The sequence below is a fragment of the Ornithorhynchus anatinus genome, chromosome X1 (genome assembly GCF_004115215.2).
Source record: "Ornithorhynchus anatinus isolate Pmale09 chromosome X1, mOrnAna1.pri.v4, whole genome shotgun sequence".
Taxonomy (NCBI): domain Eukaryota; kingdom Metazoa; phylum Chordata; class Mammalia; order Monotremata; family Ornithorhynchidae; genus Ornithorhynchus; species Ornithorhynchus anatinus.
This window is the reverse complement of record NC_041749.1, coordinates 63815214-63843067: the sequence shown is the minus strand read 5'-3', so window position 1 is coordinate 63843067 and position 27854 is coordinate 63815214. Positions and strand designations below refer to the sequence as shown.

Below are 27854 nucleotides of genomic sequence, written 5' to 3'. Positions count from 1 at the left end.
TCCAAATGTTGCCCATCCATCTCTGCAACAAGCGAAAACACTTCACCTTACGATTTAAATAACTCCAGCAGCCTCTCCTGCTACCTATCCTTTCTCCTTTCCCACAACAACCCAGTTCTCAAACTTCACTCCTTTAACACCAACTTACCATTCTTTGATCTAGTCTCTCTCCCTGTCCATCTCTTGCTTACACCCTCCTTCCTGCTTGGAATTCCTTCCCCCTTCATAGCCAACAGACCACCAAACTCTACTAAAATCATATCTACTTGGAAGCCTTCCCTGACTAACCTCTCATCTCCCTACCCTTATTCTCTCCCCCTTTTGGTTAACCTGTGTACTCTCATTCATACCCAACCACTTTCATACTCATCCCAACCTTATCCTCAGAGTATCTGTGCACATACCTTTATATTCCCCTATCTGTAATTTATTTTGTTGCCTGTGTCCCCCATTAGAGTGTAAGCTCCTTGTAGGCAGGGAAGGGATCATGTCTACCAACTGAATTGTACTCTTCCAAGTACTTAGTACAGTGCTCCACAAACAGTAAACCCTCAATAAATACCATTGATGGATTGATCGCAACTAACTTCTTTAGGGCAGGGTGTGTCTACTTTCTCTACTGTAGTCTCCCAAGAGCTTAGTACCGAGTTCTGGACACAGTTAAAAGCCTCAATAAATATCACTGACAGATTGATTGGCAACACACCAGACTAAGGGCTTGGAAAAGTAACAACAGAAGCAAAATATACATTCCCTTCCCCACAAGAAGTTTACAATCTAATGATTGACCATTAAACGCCGAACAATTGTAAATGTACCATCAGTAGTGTTTTCCCACCCCTCAAGAACCTCTAGTGATTGCCCATCCACCTCTGCATCAAGCAGAAACTCCTTACCATTGGATTTAAAGCATTTAATCACCTTGCTCCCTCCTACCTCCCCTATCTACTCTCCTACTACAATCCAGCCCTCACACTTGACTCCCCTAAAGCTAACCTTCTCACTGTACTTCGATCTCTTCCATCTTGCCGCTGACCTCTCGCCCACCTCCTGCATCTGTCCTGGAACTCCCCCATTCCCCCCAGCCCCATTTCATATCTGACAGATAATATCTGACAGATAATTACTCTCTTCCCACCCCTTCAAAGGCTTACTGAAGGCACATCTCCAAGAGGCCTTCCCTGACTAAGCCCTCTTTTCCTTTCCTTCAACTCTCTCTTGTGTTGCCCTGACTTGCTCCCTTTATTCATCCCCCCACATTACTTATATGTTATTTATTTATTTATTCATTCATTCATTCATTTATATTACCCTGTAGACTCTAAGTTCATTGTGGGCAGGGAATATATCAGTTATATTGTTATATTGTACTCTCCTAAACGCTTAGTACAGTGCTCTGCACACAGTAAGCACTCAATAAATATGATTGACTGTGATTGACTGTTGAGCCTTCACACTTAAGGTTATCCTGTGGCCAACAGCATAGCAATAGTTGGTTGGGGTTAGAGGTGTAGCCTATGGCTATGGACCAGAATGTCTCTGTGGCACAGAAGATACTGCTGTGCCCTCTTCTGCTTCACTCACTCTTTTTGAATGTGGTACTTACCTAAAGAATTGGTGGCAGAAGGGGGAGACTTTGATAATAAAACCACTGGAAATGCATTTCTACACAAACCTGGTCATGCCCCAGGAATTGACATGAACTGTATATTACATGTGACTGAACAGTCATTGTCTGAAGACTTGGAGAAGGGGCAATAAAATGAGATCTACATGTGCTAATCCACACATGGAAATCTGGTCGCTTTTACACACATTTGCAGGAGAATGGAACTAGGCCAACTCCCTCTTTCCCCTCTGTGGGGGTTGGAGCCTCCAGTCAGTCTCCCAAACAAATCGGACCCTTCCTGTGAATCACAAATCCTCAACCAAGATTCAGAAAGCACATTCATCCCAGATATTCACCCTCCTCAAAAAGTTGCAGCCTTTTAGGCCCAGAAGACTCCCTAGGGGCTTTCTTGCAAATTTCTGTCTTTGTCTAAATTTGCAGGTGAATGGGACAAATCCAGTTGACTCTCCCCTTCCCCTTGCAATGGAGGTTGGAGCTCTCAGACAGCCTCTCCCCCCAACCCCCTAGTAAAGACTTGTCAACTGAGGACAAAAGCAGTCTCGCCATTACTTAATGGCCAAGGCTGAATAAAGCCCATAAATGTTGGGTAGCACTCCATTTTCCTTATGGTCCCTTTCTTTTATCCCTATTCCAAACCGTGAAATACCCAAATCACTTTTGTGATCTACCTGACTCTCTCTACTGCAGTGGAGGAACACCCACTGTCTGTGAAGAAAAAAGATGAGTTTAGTCCTTATTGCTCACTGCAGTAGAAAAGATGTACAAGTCCCAATCCCTTCCTCTCTGGGTGTTTACAAACAAACGCGACAGTAGTGCAAATGAACACGTATACTCCGGTCTCTCTTGTCTCCACTAATAAACGATCGCCTGACATCGTAACCACCTTAAACTCCCGTCTAAGTCCCTCCCGGAACGGCGAGGCACGGACTACTCCTCGGGCTTCTTAAGGCCGTCCCTTCTCTTCCCCGTTGTGGGTGGGGAATAGGGAGAGGGCTAAGTGGGGTGGGCTGTTGTGAATTTCACTTTTCACCCGCGTGTTTCTGTGGGCCCGCCTAAAGAGAAGAGAAGCAGTGTGGCTCTGTGGAAAGAGAGCCCGGATTTGGGAGTCAGAGGTCCGACTCTGCCACTTGTCATCTGTGTGACTGTGGGCAAGTCACTTTAACTTCTCCGTGCCTCAGTTACCTCCTCTGTAAAATGGGGATTAAGACTGTGAGCCTCACGTGGGACAACCTGATTGCCCTGTAGCTACCCCAGCGTTTAGAACAGTGCACTGCACATAGTAAGCGCTTAACAAACACCAACATTATTCTTATTATTATTATTAAAGAGCAAACAGGGGGCTTTGAGTCTCCTTGCGGGGGGGAGCCAAACAGCTGCTTTTTCCTGCCTTCCACGTCTATACCACCCATTTACCCCGCCTACCCCTAGTAGGGCACCACAGTTGTAGACTCTGTTTTGCTTGCGGGTCCCCGGGCGCCGATGACTCACCCGCCCCCACCCGGCTCTAAATCCCGTCTCCGCCCACCCAACTCAATCACAACAACGCACTCCGGGGGCTGCAGCTCTGGGCGCTACTGGGCTGGCTCTTAAACTGCTGGGGGTCTGGGGGCCTGGGATCTTCTCTCCCACCACTCCCACCACCTCCCCCTCTCGGATGCTTGGAGAAGGTAACTCTCCGTCCGGGGAATACCTGCACGGGCGAGCCCCGGGGCTACCTAGCCGTCCGGGTAAGTATGAGGAGCCCTTCTCTGGAGGAAAGTTTAGGGGGTGGAGTGGGCTGTTTGTAGCCGAACTGCAGCCCCCGGCAGCGCAGAACTGTCCGAACAGCGTACTGCGTGCATTGCCGTGGGAACTTGCGACCCCAGGGAGTTTTCTGCGTCACTAAATGTACTGCAGTCAGCCTTGGGACTGTGGCCTCTTTGTCATTCTCGTAGCCCAGCTCAGGCCGACCTTTGAAGGCCTCAAGAAGCACGCGCGTGTGAGTGTGTGTGTGTGTGTGTGTTGGGGAGTGCGGGGGGGGGGGGGAAGAGGGCATAAACAGACTTCGAAAAGTGCGTAGTTGCCCATGGTGGGAACTACAGATCTCTCCTTTTCGGAGTGAAACTTTGAGTCCATCTCCTCTAGGCTGCTCGACCCCTACCTCTGTCATCCCCAGAAAAGGATTCGGTTTACCCCCTTATGTCCATTTAACTCTTTTCGCCCCTCCCCACAACGGACTGTTTGGGGGTGGGGGAGAGGAGGGAGAGGGGAGGTACGGCCCCGCCCAGCTGTGTCTTTCCCTCCACCTTAAACGGGGCAGGAAAATATTAGGGTCCGCCCCGCAGGCTAAATTTGACCTTCCTCTGCCTCCACGGCCCCGCCTCTCTTCTTCCCTTCCGCGCCTCCTCCTCCGCCCGCCGTGACCCCACCTCCTCGCTTCCGCTCCCTTGGTGATTGCAGCTCAACGTTAGTTCATTCAATCGTATTTATTGAGCGCTTACTGTGTGCAGAGCACTGTACTGAGCGCTTAATTGTGCCGCATAATCCTCCAGGAGCACCAGCGGGGGAGTGGGGAGCACCGGTGTGTAGAAAGAGTACATGGCCCCTCCTGATTAAGAGCATACTGAATGTATAGCTGATTGCTAGGCTCCCCTTCCTACCCCCTTTTCCTACTGATTTTACCCACACTTCCAGGAGAGACATTCGAGCCCTTTATCCACCACCCACACTCAAGGTGCAAAGACAGTAACCCTGCCTGCCCGCTCTCCCCCCCTCAGTTCTGCAAATTCCTCCCTGTTACATTTTGGGCTGGGTGGATGGTTATCTGACTGGCCGAAAATAGAAAAAAAAATAAGATTAAGAAGAAACAGCCACCTATCAACTGCAGATAGAATTCATTTTACTGGAATTTCTGGACATAATTACAGGCTGTACTTTGCATTGTACATCTACCTATATAAAATGCAGTTATTCTATATAACATCATATATAACACGTGATATGTGCTGCATGTGTGTACGTGTGTTGCGGCATGATATTAAACACCCCATTAAAAGTTGGAACTTTGGGAAATGTGGCTTTCAAGGATCAGAGTAATTAAGACGTCAGCAAGCAGATACATCTGAACTAGAAAAAGAAAGGAGGGAGGGGGCACTTACCATTCCTGAACAGATGCTTATTACAGCAGTGTGCTCTGGCTTGGTATTGACATGTCCTTTATAGAAACAGTGCTTGAGCTCAGTTTCCTCCTCGGTATAAAACTTTGTTTGGTTAACCCCAGGTTCTCCGAGGAAAGTGACAGTGAAAAGTGGGGCGATAAATCCGGCATGGGCTGTGAGATTAAATAAAAACTGTTTCCCAAAGGCGGAGAGTCGATAATGTGCTTGAGAGGAGGAAGAGGAGGAGGAAGCGGTGGAGGCGGGCCAGGGGTCAGTGTCAGAATTAACGCTCCGTCGTCTTCTTTTGAAGTGCATGTTCGTGGGAAAAGCTTCTCCAAGGGCAGTCACTCGATTGGGAGACACTATTTCATATTCAGACAGACTCTCCAACAGTTTAGCTGTAAAGAGTAACACAGACACATCCACAATTCAAATTTCCTCTAGGTTTTCTGGGGTTTTTTTTTAAAGACATTATCCTGGTTTATCTCAAGAACAGAATTTTGCTTTGCTGACAAAATACACGCGATCGCAGTCACTGTCCTGTTGATCTCATCGGGGAAGTCCCAAATCAGTCCCAGAGTAGTTAAGTGATTTCATTTTGGGACTCTGTGGGGGGAGGGAAGAGAAAAAAGAGGAGGTTGGGATAGCAAACTGGTTCTAAAGTGTCAGTCCCAGCAATTAGTGGGGAAATAACAAAGGCTTCTCTTAAAGTTAAATACCCTGCATACATGAGGAAGACTTCTTGGAAAACAAGAACTCAGTCCCCATCTGGCCTCAGATCTATGCTTTCCCAACCTAGGTAAGCAGGGAGCGAGGAATCACATAACTTGAAGCAAATCAAAGCAAACCGGTGCTGGATGAATATTACCTTGTCTTGAGTGAAGTTTGGGTGTCTGTAATGCTGCCGCATCAGTGGCCACCTCCAAGAAATCCCGCAGTAGAAACGTTACTAATGCCAATGCCCAGGGCACAAACTGCATGATGCTTCTTTCATAAACCCCTTCCACCCCCCTTCTTCCCCCCCACCATCCACCCCCTCCTTCTCCTCTTTGGCTGCGACTGCTGCTCAAGGAAAAAGAGAAGGAAAAGGGGGAAAAAGGCTAAGAGGGAGAGATCCGAGGCTCTCCCTCCCAACTTTGATTTTAGGAATCGGTCAGGTCCGCCGTCTTTCCCTTCGGCTCTGCGGTGACAAATCCCAACTGCGGAAACTTGGTGGTCAGTGGTGGGGCCAAAAATTGCGCTCGGCTCTTCGGCTGCACCAGCATACTGTAAGAAGAGGGAAGGAGAGAGCCGAGGGGCAGGCTCCCGGTTTTGGTGGGCTCCTTTGCCAAGCACGCTCGGTTGTTGAGGGACGCCCGTCTAGAACTTAATGGCTTGGGGAGGTGGGAGTCAAATGCCCCAAAAGCACGCCTCTTGGAGGAGGAGAGAAAGAGAGGGAGGAGTTCACTGCGAGCTCTTTATGCCGCTTCTTTTTTTTTTTTTTTAACACAAGGGAAGACCTTATCCAAAAGTTGAACCGCACGAATCTTTAGGAAAGATCGGGAAGGGGGATAGAGAGTTTGGTGTTTTTTTTGGGGGGGGGTTGTCGGGGGCGGAGGGGGGTCGGTAGTCGGGGGAGAGGAGAGGAAGTGCAAGGAGAGATGGTGGGGAGGGGGAGAAACGGGAAAAAAGTTTCACCGCCAGACTCATTGTTTCTTTCTTTTTCAAGTTTGTCTTTAAAGCGAAAGCCACACAATTGAGAGTCAGTGGTCTCGCCCATTTCTACTTGCAAAACCATGAAAAGGTTTACTACCTCATCTCGGTATGAGTTAATTGCGGAAAGTCCTGGATTTTATGGGGCGGGGGGAGGAAACTTTAGGAGGGGACCGGGTTTCAGCTTTTGGCTTCTAGAAATCAACTCTTGTACCTATTTTCAAAAAACTAGGGAAAGCACCCTGGGATTTAAGGGGAGGGCGTAGTGGAGAAGGCGGGAGGGAGTAAATTAATTCCCGGGTGAAGGGCACCTCGGTGATTTCTCAATCGTTTGCTCTGTCGTTTTACCTGGCGCATCGGCTTTGGGATTTAACTCTGGGACTTTCAGTCCATTGAGTCGGACCGTGGCTCTCACTTAAATCGCCTACTGATTTTCCATATAAGTTTATAGGCGTTAAAGAAGCCTGTTTTAGGCAGAATTGCAGTCCGCTCTTCAGAGTGGGGGAAGGGGTGAATTGCCATTATCTTGAAAATAGCAAAGAGTTTCTCCTTCCTCCCCTCGGCCCCCCCAACGCACGCACAAAAATAAGGTTTATTGTTTGGTCACAACAGAAGGAAACTAGGTTTTAAGCGAAGTGGCTATTAATATTACGTTTACCCCAGAAAATTATTCGAAAATATCGGTTTCCATCTTTTGATTAAAAAGCTATCGGCAACTTTTGGGTTACACTTTATGGGTGAGTGAAAAATAAAATGATATATTCCAAACCAGAATTTCCTTATGCTCTTGAGATATGAAATTCATAGTTTGGAATATCCAGCCCCACATATGGCTTCATATTATAATTAACACACTATGATATAATTAGAATTCTCGAGAGAGATGGCTCCTTTTACATTTTCAAACACTAAAACCGGCGTGTCAGGCAAATTACCCCCTAACCCATTTTAACTCTGTTCCTTCAATTTCCTCATGAATGTATTGTCTACGATATGTAGATAATTGATATGAAGACAAAAGGATAAATAACAATGAAAATGAATCTGGAGTGAGAAATTTCATTTTCGTTTGTAAATTGTTAGATTGTAAATTATTTTAAGGGATTATTATAAATCAATAAACGACATTCAGAACACTGAAAATAATGCATCATTTAGTCGTTGCATATATTTCAAAATGTGACCACTTTGCTTTTATTAAAACATAAATTATTCTTCATGTTTTCATTTTTTTAATTACCTGAAGGTACTGAGGCTTGGCATATTGTGTTAAAACCCAATTTATGTTTTGAAAAATATTATGCCAGCCCTAAAAGTCTGTTTCTAATAGTTTTGTGCGGTACTCGTTTTTGATTTAAAAAAACACCCAATTTTTCCTTTTCAATCAAAAGCCTTTCCAAATTTAAAGAGCTGCTGATAAACCAGATAAAATTTTAGGTATTTTGTATTTAGAAAAAATAATTCTCCCTATATATTTGCCTGTTTTCTTTTCTAATTACAACTTGTCCCAAAAACAAACAAAAACCTTTGTTGTACTCATCCACTCCCGAAATTTAGTTTTTTCTCGAATTTGCTTTCTTTTGTTACAACATATCATTCCCCCAATAGCTGATGGGGAAAAGATTGAAAGATCTTCCCTCTAGACTGTAAGCTCCTTGTGGGCAGGGAACACGGCTACCAAGTCTGTTGTATTGTACTCTCTCAAGCACTTTAGTACAGTGTTGTGCACACAGTAAGCACTCAGTAAGTATCATTGACTGACTGACTAAGTTTCTCAGTGACTGGGCTATAGTACTAAAAGCTAGGACTGGAGGCTCTCAATATCATCATTGATTTAATGTATTCTTAACTTTTTTTTTCCCGGCTCCGTTCATTCACCACTTAAAAATGGATGGCTCCAGTGACACCCTCTACACAGAATATTGTGAAGAATAGTGTATGGGTTTTGAACTCAGAACAAAGACACTATGATCATTATATTAAGAGCAGCATGATAGGAGTTTCTTATCATTATGGAGGCATCATTTCATTTTTGTCCACAGTGCTTTTTCTTCAAGGTTTTTTGTTTTTTTATTTGGTAGTGGGGTTTTTTTTATAGCCTAATTGTTACACTGATTGATATCTTCCTTCCCCTTTGTATTAACCGAGCTTATGTGGCTATCTTGTCAAAATGTCTTGGGAGTTTGGTGATGTGTACTACAGTCAATCAACTGCATTTATTGAGCAGTATGTGCAGAGCACTGTACTAAGTAGACAATATACAGGGCAGTACAGTACAGCAGAATTAGCAACTCATTCCCTGCCCATAATGAGCCTACAGTCTAGAGGAAGAGACATATATTAATATGAATATATAATTTAAAATATATAATTTAAACTTTTAAACTACACGAATAAATAGACCGATAGGATGACCAGGAGTGGAAGGTGAATCTTAAAATTAATTGTCCCTGAGCAAAAAAGTTAGTTGCAGAGGAATCTAGCCATTTGAAGCCATCTGGAGTTAATAAGGGAGGAGTTTACAATAAAACCTCCATGGTGGCTTTCCAAAATCTAGCATCATTGTTAAATTAAGAAATCAATCAGCCATAGGATGGTTCTGGCTCATCCCTGAAAGGTTGAACAAAGGGAGGTGATAATTAATATGAGTAGCTGGGGAGAGGTAATCTTCTTAATGAATTAGAAAGATGACATTACAAATACAATGTTTGTGGAGCTAAATTCCATGGAAACTGCTATTCGCAGAAAGAGTGAGATATAAAAATGAATGCTTCTATTTCCAGAAAACGGTACAACCTGGACGACCAAAAGAACAGGGTTCTTAATGGACAGAATAGAAAACAAAAAAGAGCTGATGATTTCCTTTAACTACAGCCAGCCCATGATTTCTGGGAATAAGTTCATTTATTAAGGGTGGGAAGGAAGTCTACTCATCAGATGAGTCTGATGAGTAGTGTGCAGTGGTAGACTAGTTTCGGGGAATTGATAGTCTTCCACTTACTTTACTGTGTAACTAAAGTTTTTTAATTTGTAATAATAAATGATGGTATTTGTTAAGCACTTACTATGAGCCAAGCACTGGAACAGTATCTGTTCCCTCTCTACTACATGAAGAAATTCTGAAGACTAGTTAGGTTTCAAAAATTCTCTAACAGTCTCTGTGCTTTAAGGCAAAGTTAATATGAAAAGATTTTTGATCAGGTACAGGTTTATGTACTCTTTGCTGATCAAAATTTTTAAAAAGACTAATATTGTAACCATTTTCTTTGATTACGTTATATTTCATGGACTTTGTTTTCTCTTTCCTTGTACTATTAGAAAGGTCCACTCTACTTACCACTTTTGTGTTTCATATCTTTGAATTATAGAAGCTCACTAATCTTATACCTCCTGCTCATCAGTCAAAATACTCTCACACAAGCATTTATTTAGATATTATCAAAAGAGAGTGATGTACTTCTTCTTTTAAACTGATTATTGGAGGAATATATCTTCCACTAATGGCATGCATAATACATTTCAGAAGTTGGAAGACATGACCTTTCCCATGTATCCAGACTATTTACTATGGAAAAAATAAAGATCCAGATTTGAGACACAATGATAAAGCCATCAAAGAACCTTCTGAAGGGCCAGATGTGTAGATTCAAATATATTTGTACTTAACTTGTGAATAAACATTCTAATGAAATCCCGTGGCCCCTCCAGTGAAGATCCTAACATGATTCTTTGCACATAAATGTACATTTCAGGTTTACAGTCTTTTGGTTTCCAATTTTAGTATTGTGGCAAAATGCATGAAAGTATTTCATGGTAGATAGCATAAACACTTCAAGTGTTTAGCCTGCACATACCATACGTGTAAAGTTAATATATATAATTCAACAGATTTCCCAGTATTTTAAAACAGATCCTCTTCTCTTTTGGTTAGGAATGGGCAGATCAAATTTTCAGTGAGTAAACCAAAGTTACTCCCTTAGTGGTAGTAACTTGTACATTGTAGTCATAAATTAGCTTCTGGTTTTAAGAACTAACTTTTTTTTCTTTACAGTAGATCCAAGTGCATATATGAACAGGGAAACATTGGATAGAGATGTCAAATTATAGGAATGGAATACTGGGAAAAACTTGAGTGGTACCATTGTTCAAATACAAATTAGGTTAATATTGTTTTTCTCCTAAAAGGGAATATATTTTTACAGAAGCCGATCAGAATATGAATCTTTTGAATAGTGTGGCCACTCTTTGCATCTGGCTATCTGTGATAATTACACAGCATAGGCATCATTCATTCTAGGCCATGATCGATTGACAAAACCAACCAGGGTGTCAGTAATGGCAACAGCAGTTCCTCTAATCTCTGTTGTACACAGGTTTAGATTATCTGAAAAAACCCAACAATCCCAAAATCCCAAATGATGCAGTTTTGGAGACCTGGGTTTTATCAGGTCTCCCCTGCCGCTCTCTCCGGGGGGGGGAGGGGGGGGGGGCTTCATCTTTCCCCACTCCCCAAGACGTGGCGGGTAAGGTAAGGGGAAGGAGTTGGTTTCCTACAGTGCCACTTTCACACCGTCCCACCTCCCCCATCCCTCTCTTTCCCTTCTATTGAAGCCCATATCATCTGCCTCCACCACCCACTTCAGTTACTAGTCACGTTCATCAACCGCTCCCCAGGCTTCTCTTCTAACTCTCTGAACAATTTTGATCACTTTTTCACGATTCTTCTCTCATCTAGACTGTAAATTTATGGGCGGGGAATGTGGCTGCTAATTCTGTTGTTTTGTCCTCCCACAACCCTGGATCACCTGTGCAGTATGCTTCCTTTACTCCTGTGCTCGAGCTATAGAGTGCTGTTGGAGGAAATTCAGACATGACTCTGACCTTGTCCACCTTAACTTCATTCTTACCTGCTTCAATTCTTCCTTCTCTTCTGCCCAATGACAGTAATTCTCCTTAATAATTCACTCCGGTACCCATTGTTCCAGAGGTTTAACTCCCTCCTCAAACCTCCTGTCCCCCCACCCCCACTATCTTTTTCCCCTAATGACCTGGTCACATACTTAACAAAATTGAAACCATCAGGCATGATCTCCCTAAAATCTCCACTGCTCCTCTCCAGTCCCCACCTTCTCCTCTGCCCTCTTTGACTCTCCCAGTGTTCCCTGCAGTATCATCGTAAATCAAATTCATTCATTCAGTCGTATTTATTGGATGCTTCACTCCATGGAAACAACCCTCTCTAAGGTAATCCTCTGTTCCATCCTAAGCCTTCTCAACTTCTCAACTCCTTTCAACACTGTGGACTAACTCATCCTTGAAACTTTTTCCATAGCTTGGCTTTGCTGACACTGTCCATTCTTGGTTCTCCTCCTATCTCTATGATTGCTTCTTCTCAGACTCTTTGGCAGGTTCCTCTGCCTCTCACCCTCTGACAGTGAAGTTCCCTTAAGGCTCAGTTCTGGATCCTATCCTCTTCTCCACCTGCACCCATTTCCATTCTCTCCTATGACTTTACCTACTATCTATTCGCAGATGATTCCCAAATGTACATCCTCTAAAGTTTCGCATTTCCTCCTGCCTTCAGGACATCTCTACCTGGATGTCCAGCTGACACCTCCAACTAACATGCCCCCAAAACAGGACTCCTTATCTTCACACTCCCATCTTGTCCTCCCCCCCCCCCCCACCCCTTCCTGTCACTGTAAACAGCACCGCTAACCTCCCTATCTCACAAGCCCCTAACCTTGGCATTATCCTCCACTCATCTCTCCCATTCAACTGACATATTCAACCTTTAACCAAATTCTATCAGTTCTACCTTCATAACATCATTAAAATCTGCCCAATCCTCTCCAGCTATACTGCTACCATGTTAATCCAAGCATTTATTATATCCCACTTTTACTACTGCATCTGACTCCGCACTGACCTCCCTGACCTCCTGTCTCTCCCTACTCTGGTCCATACTTGAATCTGTTGCATGATCATTTTTTCTAAAAAAATGTTCAGTCCGTGTTTCCCCATTCCTCAAGAACCTCAAGTGGTTGCCCATGCACCTCTGCATCAAAAAGAAACTCCTTACCACCTCTGATCTTCTGCAGCCCAGCCACATTTTGAGCTCCTCTAGTGCCAGCTCTGATCTTATCTATCTCACTTCTGACCACTTTCTCGCTTCCTTCCTCTGGCTTAGAACTCCCTCCCCCTCTGTATACACCAGACCATCACTTCTCTTCTTCAAAGTTTTATTGAGGTCACATCTCCTCCAAGAGATCTTCCCCAATTATGCTGTCTTTTCCCTGGCTCTCTCTCCCTTCTAAATCATCTATGTATTTGGGGTACGACCTTTGGGCATTTCATTCATTCAATAGTATTTATTGAGCGCTTACTATGTGCAGAGCACTGTACTAAGCACTTGGAATGTACAATTCGGCAACAGAGACAATCCCTGCCCAATGTTGGGCTCACAGTCTAAACGGGGAGACAAACAGCAAGGCAAAGCAAAATAGAACAAAACAAAAATAGGACAACATCACCAAGATAAATAGAATCAAGGAGATGTACACCTCATTATAAAAATAAATAGGGTAATAAATAATATACACAAATGAGCACAGTGCTGAGGGGACAGGAAGGGGGAAGAGCAGAGGGGAGGGAGGGAGGGAAGGGGAGGAGGAGTAGAGGGAAAGGGAGGCCCAATCTGGGAAGGCCTCCTGGAGGAGGTGAGCTCTCAGTAGGGCTGTGAAGAGGGGAAGAGAGTTTGGCAGATGTGAGAAGGGAGGGCATTCCAGGACAGCAGTAAGATGTGGGCCAGGGGTCGATGGCGGGATAGGCGTGAATGGGGCACCGTTAGGAGGTGAGCAGTAGAGGAGTGGAGTGTACGGGGTGGGCAGTAGAAAGAGAGAAGGGAGGTGAGGTAGGAGGGGGCAAGGTGATGGAGAGCTTTGGAGCCAAGAGTGAGGAGTTTGCGAAGGTTGATAGGCAACCACTGGAGGTTTTGAGGAGGGGAGTGACAGGCCCAGAGTGTTTCTGTAGGAAGATGATCCGGGCAGCGGAATGAAGAATAGACTGGAGTGGGGAGAGATAGGAGGAAGGGAGATAAGAAAGGAGGCTGACACAATAATCCAGTAGAGATATTATGAGAGCTTGTACCAGCATGATAACTGTTTGGATGGAGAGGAAAGGGCGGATCTTGGCGATATTGTGAAGCTCAGACTGGCAGGTGTTGGTGACGGATTGGATGTTTTGGGTGAATGAGAGAGCTGAGTCAAGGATGACACCAAGGCTGTGGGCCTGTTAGACGGGAAGGATGGTAGTGCCGTCCGCAGTGACAGGGAAGTCAGGGAGAGGACAGGGTTTGGGAGGGAAGATAAGGAGCTCAGTTGATATTCTCCCCACTGTCAACCCCACAGCACTTATGTACATATCTATGAATTGTATATAATAAATTATTTATATTAATGTCTGTTTTCCACCCTAAACTGTAAACTTGTGGGCAGGGAACGTGTCTTCCAACTGTTGAATTGTACTCCTCCCAAGAACTTAGTACAGTGCTTTGCACACAGTAAGCGCTCAATAAATACCATTGATTGATTGAACTTTGTGGTGCTCTCTTTGGACATAGACTAGTCACTGCAGCTTCTGAACAGACTGGGTAGGTGACAATCTTGTGAAATACTGTTAGGCTAAATACAGCAGTGAGTTATGTATCCCCGCCACCCCTCCCCCCCCAACACACACACCCCATCATCTATTAATGGCAGTCACTCTAAGCAGAATTTGATGCATTTGGTTTAGAAGACTATCTTTTGTAGCTGTCAAGATGCTGGAAAATCTGCAGTTTGTTTAATTTTCTTTTCTCTTCTGTGAGACACCCTATCCATGAAAGGCATTTAATTTGAATTGGCCTACTTAAAAAAACATGGGATACTAAGCTCACCCTCTAGATTGTAAGCTCGTTCTCTAGATTGTAAGCGTGTTGTGGGCAGGGAACGTGTCTACCAACTCTGTTATATTGTACTCTCCCAAGTGCTTAGTAGAGGACTGTGCACACAGTAAGTGCTCAATAAATAGGTTGCTCGATTGATTGATTAGTAACAGGAGAAAAAATAATAGAGTACATTCCCAAAACAATGTCCATAAATTCATTCATTCAATAGTATTTATTGAGCACTTACTATGTGCAGAGCACTGTACTAAGCGCTTGGAATGTACAAGTCGGCAACAGATAGAGACAGTCCTTGCCCTTTGACGGGCTTACAATCTAATCGGGGGAGACAGGCAGACAAGAACGATGGCAATAAATGGAGTCAAGGGGAAGAACATCTCATAAAAATAATGGCAACTAAATAAAATCAGGGTGATGTACATCTCATTAAACAAAATAAACAAAATAAATAGGGTGATAAAGATATATACAGTTGAGCGGACGAGTACAGTGCTGAGGGGGTGCAACGGGAGAGAGGGAGGAGGAGAGGGAAAGGGGGGAGAAGAGGGTTTAGCTGCGGAGAGGTGAAGGGGGGGTAGAGGGAGCAGAGGGAAAAAGGGGGGAGCTCAGTCTGGGAAGGCCTCTTGGAGGAGGTGAGTTTTAAGTAGGGATTTGAAGAGGGGAAGAGAATTAGATTGTCTGAGGTGAGGAGGGATGGCATTCCAGGACCGCGGGAGGACATGGCCCAGGGGTCGATGAGATAGGCGAGACCAAGGAACGGTGAGGAGGTGGGTGGCAGAGGAGTGGAGCATGCGGGGTGGGCAGTAGAAAGAGAGAAGGAAGGAGAGGTAGGAAGGGGCAAGGTGATGGAGAGTCTTGAAGCCTAGAGTGAGGAGTTTTTGTTTGGAGCGGAGGTTGTTAGGCAACCACTGGAGTTGTTTAAGAAGGGGAGTGACATGCCCAGATCGTTTCTGCAGGAAGATGAGCCGGGCAGCGGAGTGAAGAATAGACTGGAGCGGGGCGAGAGAGGAGGAAGGGAGATCAGAGAGAAGGCTGACACAGTAGTCTAGCCGGGATATAACAAGAGTCTGTAGCAGTAAGGTAGCCGTTTGGGTGGAAAGGAAAGGGCGGATCTTGGCAATATTGTAAAGGTGAGACCGGCAGGTCTTGGTAACAGATCGGATGTGTGGGGTGAATGAGAGAGACGAATCAAAGATGACACCGAGGTGGCGGGCCTGAGAGCCGGGAAGGATGGTCGTACCATCCATGGTGATAGGGAAGTCTGGGAGAGGACTGGGCTTGGGAGGGAAGATGAGGAGCTCAGTTTTGGTCATATTGAGTTTTAGGTGGTGGGCCGACATCCAGGTGGAGACATCCTGGAGGCAGGAGGAGATGCGAGCCTGAAGGGAGGGGGAGAGGACAGGGGCAGAGATGTAGATCTGTGTGTCATCTGCGTAGAGATGGTAGTCGAGCCATGAGAGCGAATGAGTTCACCAAGGGAGTGAGTGTAAATGGAGAACAGAAGAGGGCCAAGAACTGACCCTTGAGGAACTCCAACAGTTAAAGGATGGGAGGAGGAGGAGGAGCCTGCGAAGGAGACCGAGAATGACCGGCCAGAGAGATAAAAGGAGAACCAGGAGAGGACGGAGTCCCTGAAGCCAAGGTGAGATAAGGTGTGGAGGAGGAGGGGATGGTCGACAGTGTCAAAGGCAGCTGAGAGGTCAAGGAGGATTAGAATGGAGTAGGAGCCATTGGATTTGGCAAGCAGGAGGTCATGGGTGACCTTAGAGAGAGCAGTCTCGGTAGAGTGGAGGGGACGGAAGCCAGATTGGAGGGGGTCCAGGAGAGAATGGGAGTTAAGGAATTCTAAGCAGTGAGTGTAGACGACTCGTTCTAGGATTTTGGAAAGGAAGGGTAGTAGGGAGATAGGGCGATAACTGGAAGGAGAAGTGGGGTCGAGAGCGGGTTTTTTTAGGATGGGGGAAACCTGGGCATGTTTGAAGTCAGAGGGGAAGGAGCCATTGGAGATTGAGTGATATGAAAGGGGCAAAAATAAATGCTTCATCATAATCAATGGTACTTTTTTCAGTAGTATTAATTGAGCACTTACTGTGTGAAGAGCATTGTATTAAGTGCTCGGGAAGAGTATAACAGACTTGGTGGACAAGTTCCCTGCCCACAATGAGTTTACAGTCTAGAGGGAGAGACAGGCATTAATATAAACAATTTATAAAGTATAATTTTAGATATATACATACATATTGTGAGGTTGAGGGTGGGATGAATATCAAATACCCAACTGTCTCACATCCAAGTGCATAGCTGACACAGAAGGGAGAGGGAACTGGGGAAAAGAAGGCTTAATCGGGAAAGGCCTCTTGGAGGAGATGTGACCTCAATAAGGCTTTAACAGTTTACCAACATGTATATGCATGTTTGAGATTTTACTATATCAGATCAGTATGATTTGTAAGTGAATTATTTATCATTTACCAGTCTCCAAATCAATTGACACCAATACCACAAAATAGATTGCTTCCTGCAACATAAGCAGGGCAATTAGTGGTTTGTTAGGTGCCTATCAGGAACTGGCAAAGAAATTTACTTCAGTTTGTTTTGATTCAAAAACGGGTCTGACCAGACATATAATTAGTTTCATGGCAAACATCAGTGGAGTAAAACTTTGTTAGATTATTACAAAAGGTGTACTTAATTAAAAACAATGGCTTTGGTAGTATGATAGTGTTTTTGCCAGAGTTGTCATAATGACCAGCAATGTATTGCAAGAATAGTAGTATTGTAGATCATCAAATATTTCCAGAAAAATAGAAATAACACTGTTGCTATACAATAGCAATACGAAACTACCCTGAGCAATTCTAAAGTTATAATTGCTTTAGCGTGCCATCATGACCTTATGATTTCATCCAAAATACAGTGAAGACTATAGATGCAGAGAATGGAGTCAGTCTCTTGATAAGTGGCCTTTATGCTTATGTTCAAAGTAAAAGAGGATAGGAGAATGAGATAAGGAGAAGGATTGTGTTGGTGGAGGGAGAGGTGAGGCCTCAGTCCCTAGAGGAACTCATTCAACTATGTTTATTTGAGTAGAATTTGTCTCCCATTGGGTCCCTGCCTCCAAACTCTGGCTGGGTTTGAGATGACTCCCAGGAGGTGATTGGGCGAGCGGGGTGGACCACAAGAGGAGCCAGAGTAACACTCAAGCAAGAGGAAGAGGAAAAGAGCAGGAAGAGCAGTGGTAAAGAAGATGAAGGAGTAGGGAAGACAGTGGGGGTAGGGCCAGAGAACATCTGAAAGAGGGAAGAGGTAGGAGTCAGTCCCTGGGGCAAAATCTGTCTGAGGAGGGAAAAGAACTGTTCCAAGATAAGGGGAGCCAACTCTTACTTCATTGGAAGTAGAAGAGTCATGCCAAAAACTCCTTGGCAATTCTGCCCGTTAAATCAGGTAATCCAGCCCCTTCTCAGCCTCTGGATTCTTCTGCTTCATTTCTTCTAAGAGAAGAGGATGGCGGAGTTGGGGACAGGAAAGGATACTAATTTTCATTTTTCAGAAACATCTTCTTTGTCCATTCGATCTCTGTGTCCCGCTGTGATCCCCCTATTATTTATTATCCTATTAAAAAGAAGCTCTTCACTATATTATTATCATCATCATCATCATCATCATTATTATATTTTTTAAGCACTTCCTATGTGTTAAGTACTGTTCTAAGCACTGGAGTAGATATATGTCAATCAGAGCATGGACCTGAGAATTGAAAGGACCTAGGTTCTAATCCCAGCCCTACCACATGTCTGCTGTGTGACCTTGGGAAAAGTGCTTCACTTCTCTGAGACTCAGTTAACTCATTTGGAAAATGGAGATTAAGACTCTGAGCCCTGGGTCCAACCCAATTACCTTATTTCTTCCCCAATGCTTAGTACAGTGTCTGGCACCTAGTAAGTGCTTAACAAATACCACAGTTATTTTTATTAGACACAGGGGAAAGAGGTATTGAATTCCCATTTTATAGATGGGTAAACTGAGGCACAGAGAAGTTAAGTGACTTGCCCAAGGTCACACAGCAGGTAAGCAGTGGAACCAGGATTAGAACCTAGGTCTTCAACTCTCAGGTCCATGCTCTTTTCACTAGGCCATGCTACTTTGTGTTAGCAGCACATAGGACAAAGCCAAAGAAAAGTAAAAGCAATAAACATGAAATTCTTGGTAAATGCCAGGAGGAAGATGGGGCCACCTTGGCCATTTTCTTTTTTCTCCTCCGTCTACATTACTGCATCACTCCAAGAAGCCGTGGCTCAACAGGCAGATTGGCAGATGTGTCCACCAATCAGATTCTGCCCAGGGAAACCAATCAGAAGAAATGGCTTAAGTCAGCCGCCTGGCATTTGTTTGCCATGAGTTTCATGGGGTAGCAGTGAGGCAAAGTGGGCAGAGAGAGAAGCTCTTGGGGCTCAGCACTGTGGCCTCACAATTTCTCTGGAAATCACCGGAAAATATCGTTATGGCAGCCAGGTCAGAGGCAGGAGAGTGGGTGGGAGCTTAGAGGCACACTGTGCTCAGTCCTGCTTCACTGGAAAAAGCCTGTTGCTGCCATTGCTCGCATAGCAGCAAGGCATGCTTTGTCCATGAAATTGGTCACCCTAAACTAAAATATATGTGTAGGATGTCAGCAGCTCTAAAAATAGGCGGTCAGTCCGCTGTGCTCTTCGGCCATTTGAAACTGTTATTGGGGATGATTTCAAGTTGCAGTCTTACCAGTTGGGTATGTAATGCTATCCAGTTGCACCCCCACACAGCACTCCCTCCAGCATTTCCTCTTGTTCTCAGATTGTGGGCGATTATTTACAGGATTTAATCCAGAAGGATATGTTTTTAAACTCCTTTTATGTGGATTTTAATAAAGTTTCAGCAAATGTAAACTGTAAAGCACTGACTGACACCTTTTACAGCAGAATGATTTTGCCAGTCTCCTGGCCTTTACTGTCACTGTCGGGATGGGGGGAGAGCAGCCAGGTTTGGGGTCTCAGCACCCCAGTCCCTCATTTCTCCAGAAATCATTGGAACATATCACTTTAGAAGTGTTTAGAGGTGTGCTGTGTTTGGACCCATAGCACTTGAAAAATCCTGCTACTGCCATTCCTTGCTTGCTGATAGAATCTGATCAAAGATCGCCTGGAAGCATAAGAAACTTAGCAATTCATAGTTCACTGGCTTCACCCTCTTGAAATAGGGAAGGGAAAGATGAAGACAAATTTCAGAAGATTAAGATTCAGTTTTCTAAAGAGGATTTTATATGGGATACAAAATAACTTTCGTCTCCTGTTAAAAATGGATGGAAAGTCTTTCAGAAGCATTTTTTTCAAAGCAGTTACTATTGCAGCTGTTTCTGTCTCCTCTGTTGTGTGGGTAGCTTCTTGTAGGCAGAGAGTGTATCTTGTGCTTCTGGATAAATTTTCCGAGGGCACAGAATAGTGCATTACACTACAGTAGGTGTTCAATAAATACCAACTTTACTATTACTATTACTGCTACCACTACAACTCTTGTCAATTGCTTCTTGCATTTCCATTTATGTTTATGGGAATGACTATTTCAAGGCAGGTTAAATGCAGAAACTTTCAGATCCCTTAATGACTGAAAGTGATATGCAAATAGGAGAAAAATTATTTATATATCTTTCAGAGGTTAAAGTTTTGGGCCCACTGTAAAACAAGCGATTAGATCTATTATATAGTCATATTTAATCCTTATATTCCCTATAAGGAGGACCTTTTGTGGTCTTTTGAAAGTTGAACCTAAGGATGAGCTAAAATTTCCATATAAAGTTTTATTGGGTTTTGAAATTACAATGATCAAAATAGTGGAGTGATCCTGATCCCAGGAATTGCAGATACAGAGAGACTAAAAAGAGTTAAAATGGACCTGAAATGATGTTCTATGGTGCTTTAGCTGCATTCTTTCCATTTGAAGGGACATTTTATGTGAGAAATTATTACTTGAAAACTTGAAGGATACTATATTCATTGATCTTACCAAATCCACTGGATAGTTTACCAGTAGTCTGATTTCCCCTTGAAGAACAATCTTTTTAAATATTTTTTTAATGTTTGAAGAAGCCTGACAATAATATATTTTCTTTCCTCTTTCTTTACTCAGTGCTTTATTAATTGGCTTCCTAAAAATTCATGTTAAAACCTTTTCTTTTAAGCTTAGTATTTAGCGTGAAGACCTTTGCATTTGTGACTATATTTAAGATGAGACCCACATATGATTCAACAACTATTTATAACTTTTAAGCATACAAAAAAAACAACCTTTAGAGAGATGAATAGCCAAACAGGAAAGAAAATTGCTTTTCCCATCTTGGCTATTCCAGGATGTCTGGGCCATTAGTTCATTTTCTCCTTATACATAGGCAAGAATATGAAAGCTGCCAGGGACAACTTATGGTTGGGAGACCTTGGGCTACAGTGCTGACATTTATGGACTCAAACTATCAGAACCTAATTTCTTGTCCAATGTAACCCTATTGGAATTTGCATTGAGTTAGGGGATAGAGACTGGCCACAGATTGACATAGCCATGTGGTGTGCTTCACAGTGTCCTAAACTGGGATTTTGTGCAGTCTGTGTCTTTAACCACTGAAAGAAGGACCTAATTTTCTAGATCAATGTGAATAAAGCTAATGAAGTTTATAATACTGGCCAAGTTGCAGATACAGCCTGCAATGAAATGCCTTCATTAATAAATTCCTGCATAAACTACCGTAACTTAAGTCTATGTGAAAAATACCTCAGAACAAAATGCAGGAGTTTAAGTGTTCTCAGTATTTGCTATTTAAGATTTTTTTTCTCAGGCTAAGAAAGACTGCTTCTAGACATCCATCATGAATGGCACAGACTGCTTTACTTATCAGTCAGTCAGTCATATTTATTGAGTGCTTACTTTGTACAGAGCATTGTACTAAGTGCTTGTGAGAGTACAGTATAACAATAAACACATTCCTTGCCCACCACAAGATCAATTAATATAGTATCATCCTGCCCAGAGGGAGAGACAGACATTTATATAAGTAAATTACAGATATGTATCTCAAGATGCAAAATTGGAAGTGACAGTTCATTCTCCCTATGTTAGCTGCATTTTAAATGCAAAGTATATTGCTAGAAACACAGTATCATGGTTTTCTCTAAGGTTTTTAAAGTTACTATATCTAGAAAAATGGGGTACCAGTTGACTCGAAAAGAATACATAACTAATAATGTTGGCATTTGTTAAGCGCTTACTATGTGCAGAGCACTGTTCTAAGCGCTGGGGTAGACACAGGGGAATCAGGTTGTCCCACGTGGGGCTCACAGTCTTAATCCCCATTTTACAGATGAGGTAACTGAGGCGCGGAGAAGTTAAGTGACTTGCCCAAAGTCACACAGCTGACAAGTGGCAGAGCTGGGCTTCGAACCCATGACCTCTGACTCCAAAGCCCGTGCTCTTTCCACTGACCCACGCTGCTTCTCACTAAAAACATCTCTCTTGAAATACTTATTTTTGATGGTATTTGTTAAGGGCTTACTATATGCCCGACACTATACTAAGTGCAGGGGTAGATTCATTCATTCAATAGTATTTATTGAGCACTTACTATGTGCAGAGCACTGTACTAAGCACTTGAATACAAGCTAATCAGGTTGGACATGGTCCATGTCCCATATGGGACTCACAGTCTTAATCCATATTTTACAGATGAGGTAAATGAGGCACAGAGAGGTTAGGTAACTTGCCAAAAGTAACATAGCAGACAAGTGGCAGAGCAAGGATTAGAACCCAGATCCTTCTGACTCCCAGTCCCTTGCTGTATCTACTAGACCATGCTGCACCTAGAAGTCATGTTTAATAACATTCTTTGGGAGGCATCTTGGTCATACTATGAAAATAAGAGCCAAAAAATAAAACACCATTTTTTTAGGATATTTTATGGAATAAGTATGTTAAGCTTTCATTTTAGGGGAGGCAGTATGACCTAGGAGAAAGAATACAGGACTGTAAGTTAGGAGACCCTCATTTCTAGTCCCCATTCTCTTACCAGTTGCCAGTATCTGGAGCCCCAAAACTGGGGGCCAGGTAGGGGCAAGAGCGACAGGGGCTGGCAATTGATTTGGTACAGGCAGACCTTCCACCACCCCCCCCCCCACCTTGAAGAACTCAGGTAACTATTGCTGCTCCCTGATCCCCTACCTGAGCCTGCTTTTCTGGAGAAAGCGACAGTGTCTAATGACTCACTCCTCCTGCTATCATGCCTAACACTACCTCCACAGTTGGGTGTTTGGGGACAGAGCCGGGATGGAGGGTATGGGGGAAGGAGGGGGGGGCTTCATGGGCAGGGGGAGGGGTGGCAGGGGGGAAATTCTCAAGGGAGGAGGAAGGAAACATGTCTGAGCAGAAGGGTGCCAACTCAGACTTATAATCAATCAATCAACCCATCATATTTATTGAGCACTTATTGTGTGCAAAACACTGTACTAAGTGCTTGGGAGAGAATAATATGACAGTGAAACAGAGTTGGCAGACACATTCTCTGCCCTCAGTGAACTTACAGTCTAGAGGGGGAGACAGATATTAATATAAATAAATTATGGATATGTCTGTAAGTGCCGTGCGGCTGAGTTGGGGGATGAATAAAGGGAGCAAATCAAGACAATGCAGAAGGGAATGGGAGCTTGTTGTGGGCAGGGATTGTGTCTACCAACTCTGTTATATTGTACTCTCCCAAGTGCTTTGTGCAGTGCTCTGCACACAGCGCTCATTACATACGATTGACTGAGTGACAGATTGGAAGGCCTCTTGAAGGAGATATGCCTTCAATAAGACTTTAAAGGTGGGGAGAGTTATTGTCAGTCGGGAAAGAAGAGGGAGGATGTTCCAGGCCAGAGGTAGGACAGGGGTGAGAGGTCGGCGGTGAAATAGAAGAGGTTGAGGTACAGTGGGTAGGTTGGTATTAGAGGAACAAAGTATGTGGGCTGAGTTGTAGTAGAGCAGCGAGGTGAGGTAAGAATGGGGAAGATAAGTAAATTATTTAAAGCCATTGGTAAGGAGTTTCTGTTTGATGCGGAGGTGGACGGGCAACCACTGGAGGTTCTTGAGAAGCGGGGAAGACATAGATTGAGCATTTTTGTAGAAAAAATGGGCAGCACAGTGAAGTATCGACAAGAGTGGGGAGAGATGGGAGCAGAGAGGTCAATAAGGAGGCTGATACAGTAATCAAGGCAGGATAGGATAAATGCTTGGATTAACGTGGTAACAGTTTGTATGGAGAGGAAAGGACAGGTTTTAGCAGTGTTGTAAGGGTTGAACCAACAGGATTTAGTGATAGATTGAATATAAATATGTCGCACAGCCCTGTGCAACCCGAGCTATGAGCCCGTGCACAACTCGTGCCTGATTGTGGGGAGAACCATTCCTAGTGCAGTAGGAAAAGGGGTAGATGAATAATAGCCCCTTTCTAGGAAGTTCTCATCCCTGCTCGACAGGTGGAGGTGGGCTGGGGGTAATTCTGGCTAGAATTCCTGCTCTCTGGCCCAGCCCATGAGGTCATCAAGGTGCACTGCATGCCCAGAGTAACGTGGGTGGTGTCATGGGCATTTCAGTTAGACTTTTAAGTTTCAACACTCGACCTATCTATCATTGCTCTTCATATTCAAGTGAACATTCAGATATTGGACCAACTGCAATTACACTATATCTATCTCTGTAAATTATATGGTTTTCTTATAATGATAATGGTTTGGGTTTTTTCTTTTTCATGACTATGGATTTCAGTCTTCTTTCTTAAAGAAATATACTTTATAACCTACCAAATATGGTATATTTCGATGGTATTATCGATTTCTATCCTGCACACTAGGGGGCACCATTCGAAATAGATAAAGTTTCATAAGGTATAGAGTAGGTATTTGAGACCTTGTTTCAATAATGCCTCACCCATTACCACTGGGCTCCTGGAAAGTTGCTCTGACCATTTACTTATAGTTTTTAAAACTAAAATCACAGCATCTTTCCACAGAAATTAGGTCTTTATATGGAAATATTTTCAAACTGAAGAAAGCTTTGATTGAACTTCTAATTGAATACAACTACTCATTTTCATTTCCCAGTGAATCATGTGTGGAATACTATAATCTAGACTCACATAAGTTATCCAAATGGAAACACACATCGTTAATTCCCCAACACAATTACCCAGTGTTATTTTGCAGAAAACAAAATGAATTTAGAACTTTTAACTCATGGAAAAATGTGGAGGATTTCTGTGTCATCAATCAAATCCTGCAAATTCAATTTCTTACCTTTAAGTACTATTGTAACTCCTTTAAATGTCTGGTTCTGTATAGAGGAGAATAAATGTTCAATGATATTTCACTAGAATAAATTAATATGGATAGAAAAGACAAGGGCAGGTTCCACTACTGAGAGGATGCAAACAGATCATTAACATGTTGCACTGACTTCCATCTTAGAGAACCTACTATCTAAAGCTACAAGCTAAAAATCTTCCTGAAAAGGTTGAAAAATCTATCTAGTGCCCATAAGGTATCAAATCTATCCTGGCATCCACGAAGTATTGTGATTTTGACATTAGCCCCAGTACCCCATGGTACTAAAGATACATAACATTAACAGAGATCTTGATTTGTGCGTATTCAGTTTATATTTTCTAGTTGTTGATTAACATTACTTCATATGTATCGAATCATCATCACAGGGGAATAGACCTGGTTATAGTCAATTCCAAAGAAAAAATGTTTCTTCCTTCCAAGACTTCCACACAATGTGGAATTACAAGTATTTGAAGAAAAAAAATCCAAATGGAAATTTTCTGGAAACCAGATAATTTGTGGGGCTGGGATGGTGTTAGAAGGGGAAACAGTTAATCAATCCATCAGTCATATTTATTGAGCGCTTTCTGTGTGCAGAGCACTCTATTAAGCATTTGGAAGAGTACCATATATGTGTTGGTAGACACATTTCCTGCCCACATTGAGCTCACAAGTCCAGAGGACAAGCTTATAGTGTAGTTAAACAAGTCACAAAGGGTGGGGATAGAGTGAAAAATGAAAAGATTGAGTCCACTTACCTATCTGAAATATTTCTCAACCCAAGATGCTGTGTATATACACTGTAAGGTGATCAAGGACAGAAACCTCATTTTTATAATCCTTGGTTACCTCTACTTGTCCAGAATAATGTTACAGTTGCCCCTTTTTTTTTTCTTTTTAAGAGGTGAGCACTGTGAGGCCGAGAAATAAAATGATAGACATAGAATCATACCCTGAGTTAGTAGTGGAGTCAGATCTAGAACCCATAAGAAATCTGGGATCTAGTTCCAGATTCTCACTAAAAGATTGTTATTGGCTCTAGGAGAGATGCTACTTCTCTATGTCTCTGGTTTCCCAAGTGTCAATCGATCCATCAGCTGGAAGCTCGTCTCTAGACTGTAAGCTCATTGTGGGCAGGGAATGAGTCTGTTTATTGTTGTATTGTATTCTTCCAAGTGCTTACTACAGTGTTTTGCACACAGTAAGCACTCAACAAATCCGATTGACTGGTATTTATTGAGTGCTTACTGTGCACAGAACACTGTATTAAACACTTGGGAGAGTACAGTACAACAGAGTTGGTAAACACTCTCCCTACCCACCATTGTGAGCAGTCTGTCTTACAGTCTAGAGGAGACAGACATTCATATAAGCAAATAATGTAGTTCAGTTTAGTCATTTAGACTGTGGGCCCGTCATTGGGCAGGGATTGTCTTTGTTGCCGAATTGTACATTCCAAGCGCTTAGTACAGTTTTCTGCACATAGTAAGCACTCAATAAATACTACTGAATGAAGAATGTATAGATATATACATAGGTGCTGTGGGGAAAATACCAAATGTTTAGAGGGCACAGATCTAAGCGCAAGGAGGATGTAGAAGGGAGAGGGAGCTGGGAAAAGAAGGTTTAATCAGGAGAGGCCTCTTAGGGGAGATGTTACCTTAATAAATTTTTGAAGGTGGGGAGAGTGGTGGTCTAGCATATATGGAGGAGAAGGAGTCCCAGGTCAGACCATGAGGAGCAGCATGGCATAGTGGACCTCGGAGTCAGAAGGTCATGGGTTCTAATCCCGGTTCCTCCATCTGTCTGTTGTGTGGCTTTGGGCAAGCCACTTCCCTCTCTGTGCCTCAGTTACCTCATCAGTAAAATGGGAATGAAGACTATGAGCCCTGTGAGGGAGAGGGACTGTGTCCAACCTGATTTGCTTGTATCAATTTCAGTGCTTAGCACAGTGCCTGGCACATGGTAAGCACTTAACAAATACCATAATTATTATGTATGAAATAAGATTAGTAATACCTGCGACATAGCCATCATATATGGTTGTTTTGATGATTAAATGTCAATAATATAATAAATATGATTGAGTGCAAGTGTGAATGTATAGAAAGAAATATAAATGCCATCAAAATTCAAGACATTGAATTGAAAACAGAAATGTATAGAGAGAATAAAATCAAATGATTCTGATGTCAGGTAGTAAGTTTGACCTCAAAATATTCAGTAAATATCAACTAAAATGCCCTATTATTAGATCACTTTCTTTCCCCTCGGTGTTTGAGAGAGTATTCTGGCAGGGGAAAGGACAAGGTTATTAGTTATTGGGTTGGGCAAGAATGTAGGAAAAAATGCAAGAGAAAAAGAATTATGAGAGTAAAGGATCATTGGACATAGGTCATGAGGGTAAGTGAAATTTGGATATAAAAATGAAATGAGACCAGAGGAATTCCATTAGGTCCATAGATGCTTTCTGTGGGAAAGCAACAACAACAACCAAAAAACCCCCAAAAAACCTTGAGAAGCTATTCTTGATAACCATTAAAGAGTTTTGCTTTAATTTTCCTTTTGTACTTTCCTGTTGTACAATATGTTGCAATTAGTAGGTTCTCAACAAAAGGCATTAGTTTACTGATTGATTGTCGACCATTTCCCATCTTGCTCTGTTTCATTAGAAGCCCATTTAAGTATACAGTGAACACTTTTATTGCTTTGTAGCCTCACTGCTCAAAGTGTGCAAAACAGTTCCAGTTGAAAAATGATTTCCTATTTCAGATTACAATCCTTTAATTTTTTTTTATCAGATTTTCCACCCTTGTAATTTATCTTATCCACTGTGTATTAATGTGGGTCATTCTTTTGTTTGTGCTATGACCCGGTTTTGTTCTGGCTCTTGGCTTTGTCAAATATATGCCTATAGCCTGAAGTTCCACAGATCATATTTTTTAAGAAGCATTTCATTTTATGTGTCCTGAAGTTCATGTCCAAAGATGAGGTGGTGACCAGATGAATGCTGGCTCCATGTTTTCATGGGCCAATATTGTTTTGAAAGACGTGAGAGTTTATTTTTGTTGCTGTTTTTT

The 27854-nt window shown here is 43.0% G+C and overlaps 1 protein-coding gene and 1 long non-coding RNA gene across 7 annotated transcripts in view; one reads left to right on the top strand and one right to left on the bottom strand.

Annotated features, from left to right (window-relative positions):
- The window catches only part of ADAMTS9 (ADAM metallopeptidase with thrombospondin type 1 motif 9), a 187142-nt gene extending 181395 nt beyond the window's left edge, over positions 1–5747 (bottom strand). For all 6 annotated transcript variants that reach the window (XM_029052175.1, XM_029052178.1, XM_029052177.1 and 3 more), the window contains exons 1-2: positions 5636–5747; positions 4768–5165 (exon numbers count right to left, since the gene is read on the bottom strand). In XM_029052175.1, the coding sequence (XP_028908008.1) occupies positions 4768–5165; positions 5636–5747 (510 nt within the window). The remainder of the gene's footprint in view (positions 1–4767; positions 5166–5635) is intronic.
- LOC114806631 overlaps positions 3186–27854 on the top strand; it is a 49351-nt gene continuing 24682 nt past the window's right edge. Inside the window, exon 1 of the long non-coding RNA XR_005659491.1 lies at positions 3186–3357. This is a non-coding gene — a long non-coding RNA (uncharacterized LOC114806631). The remainder of the gene's footprint in view (positions 3358–27854) is intronic.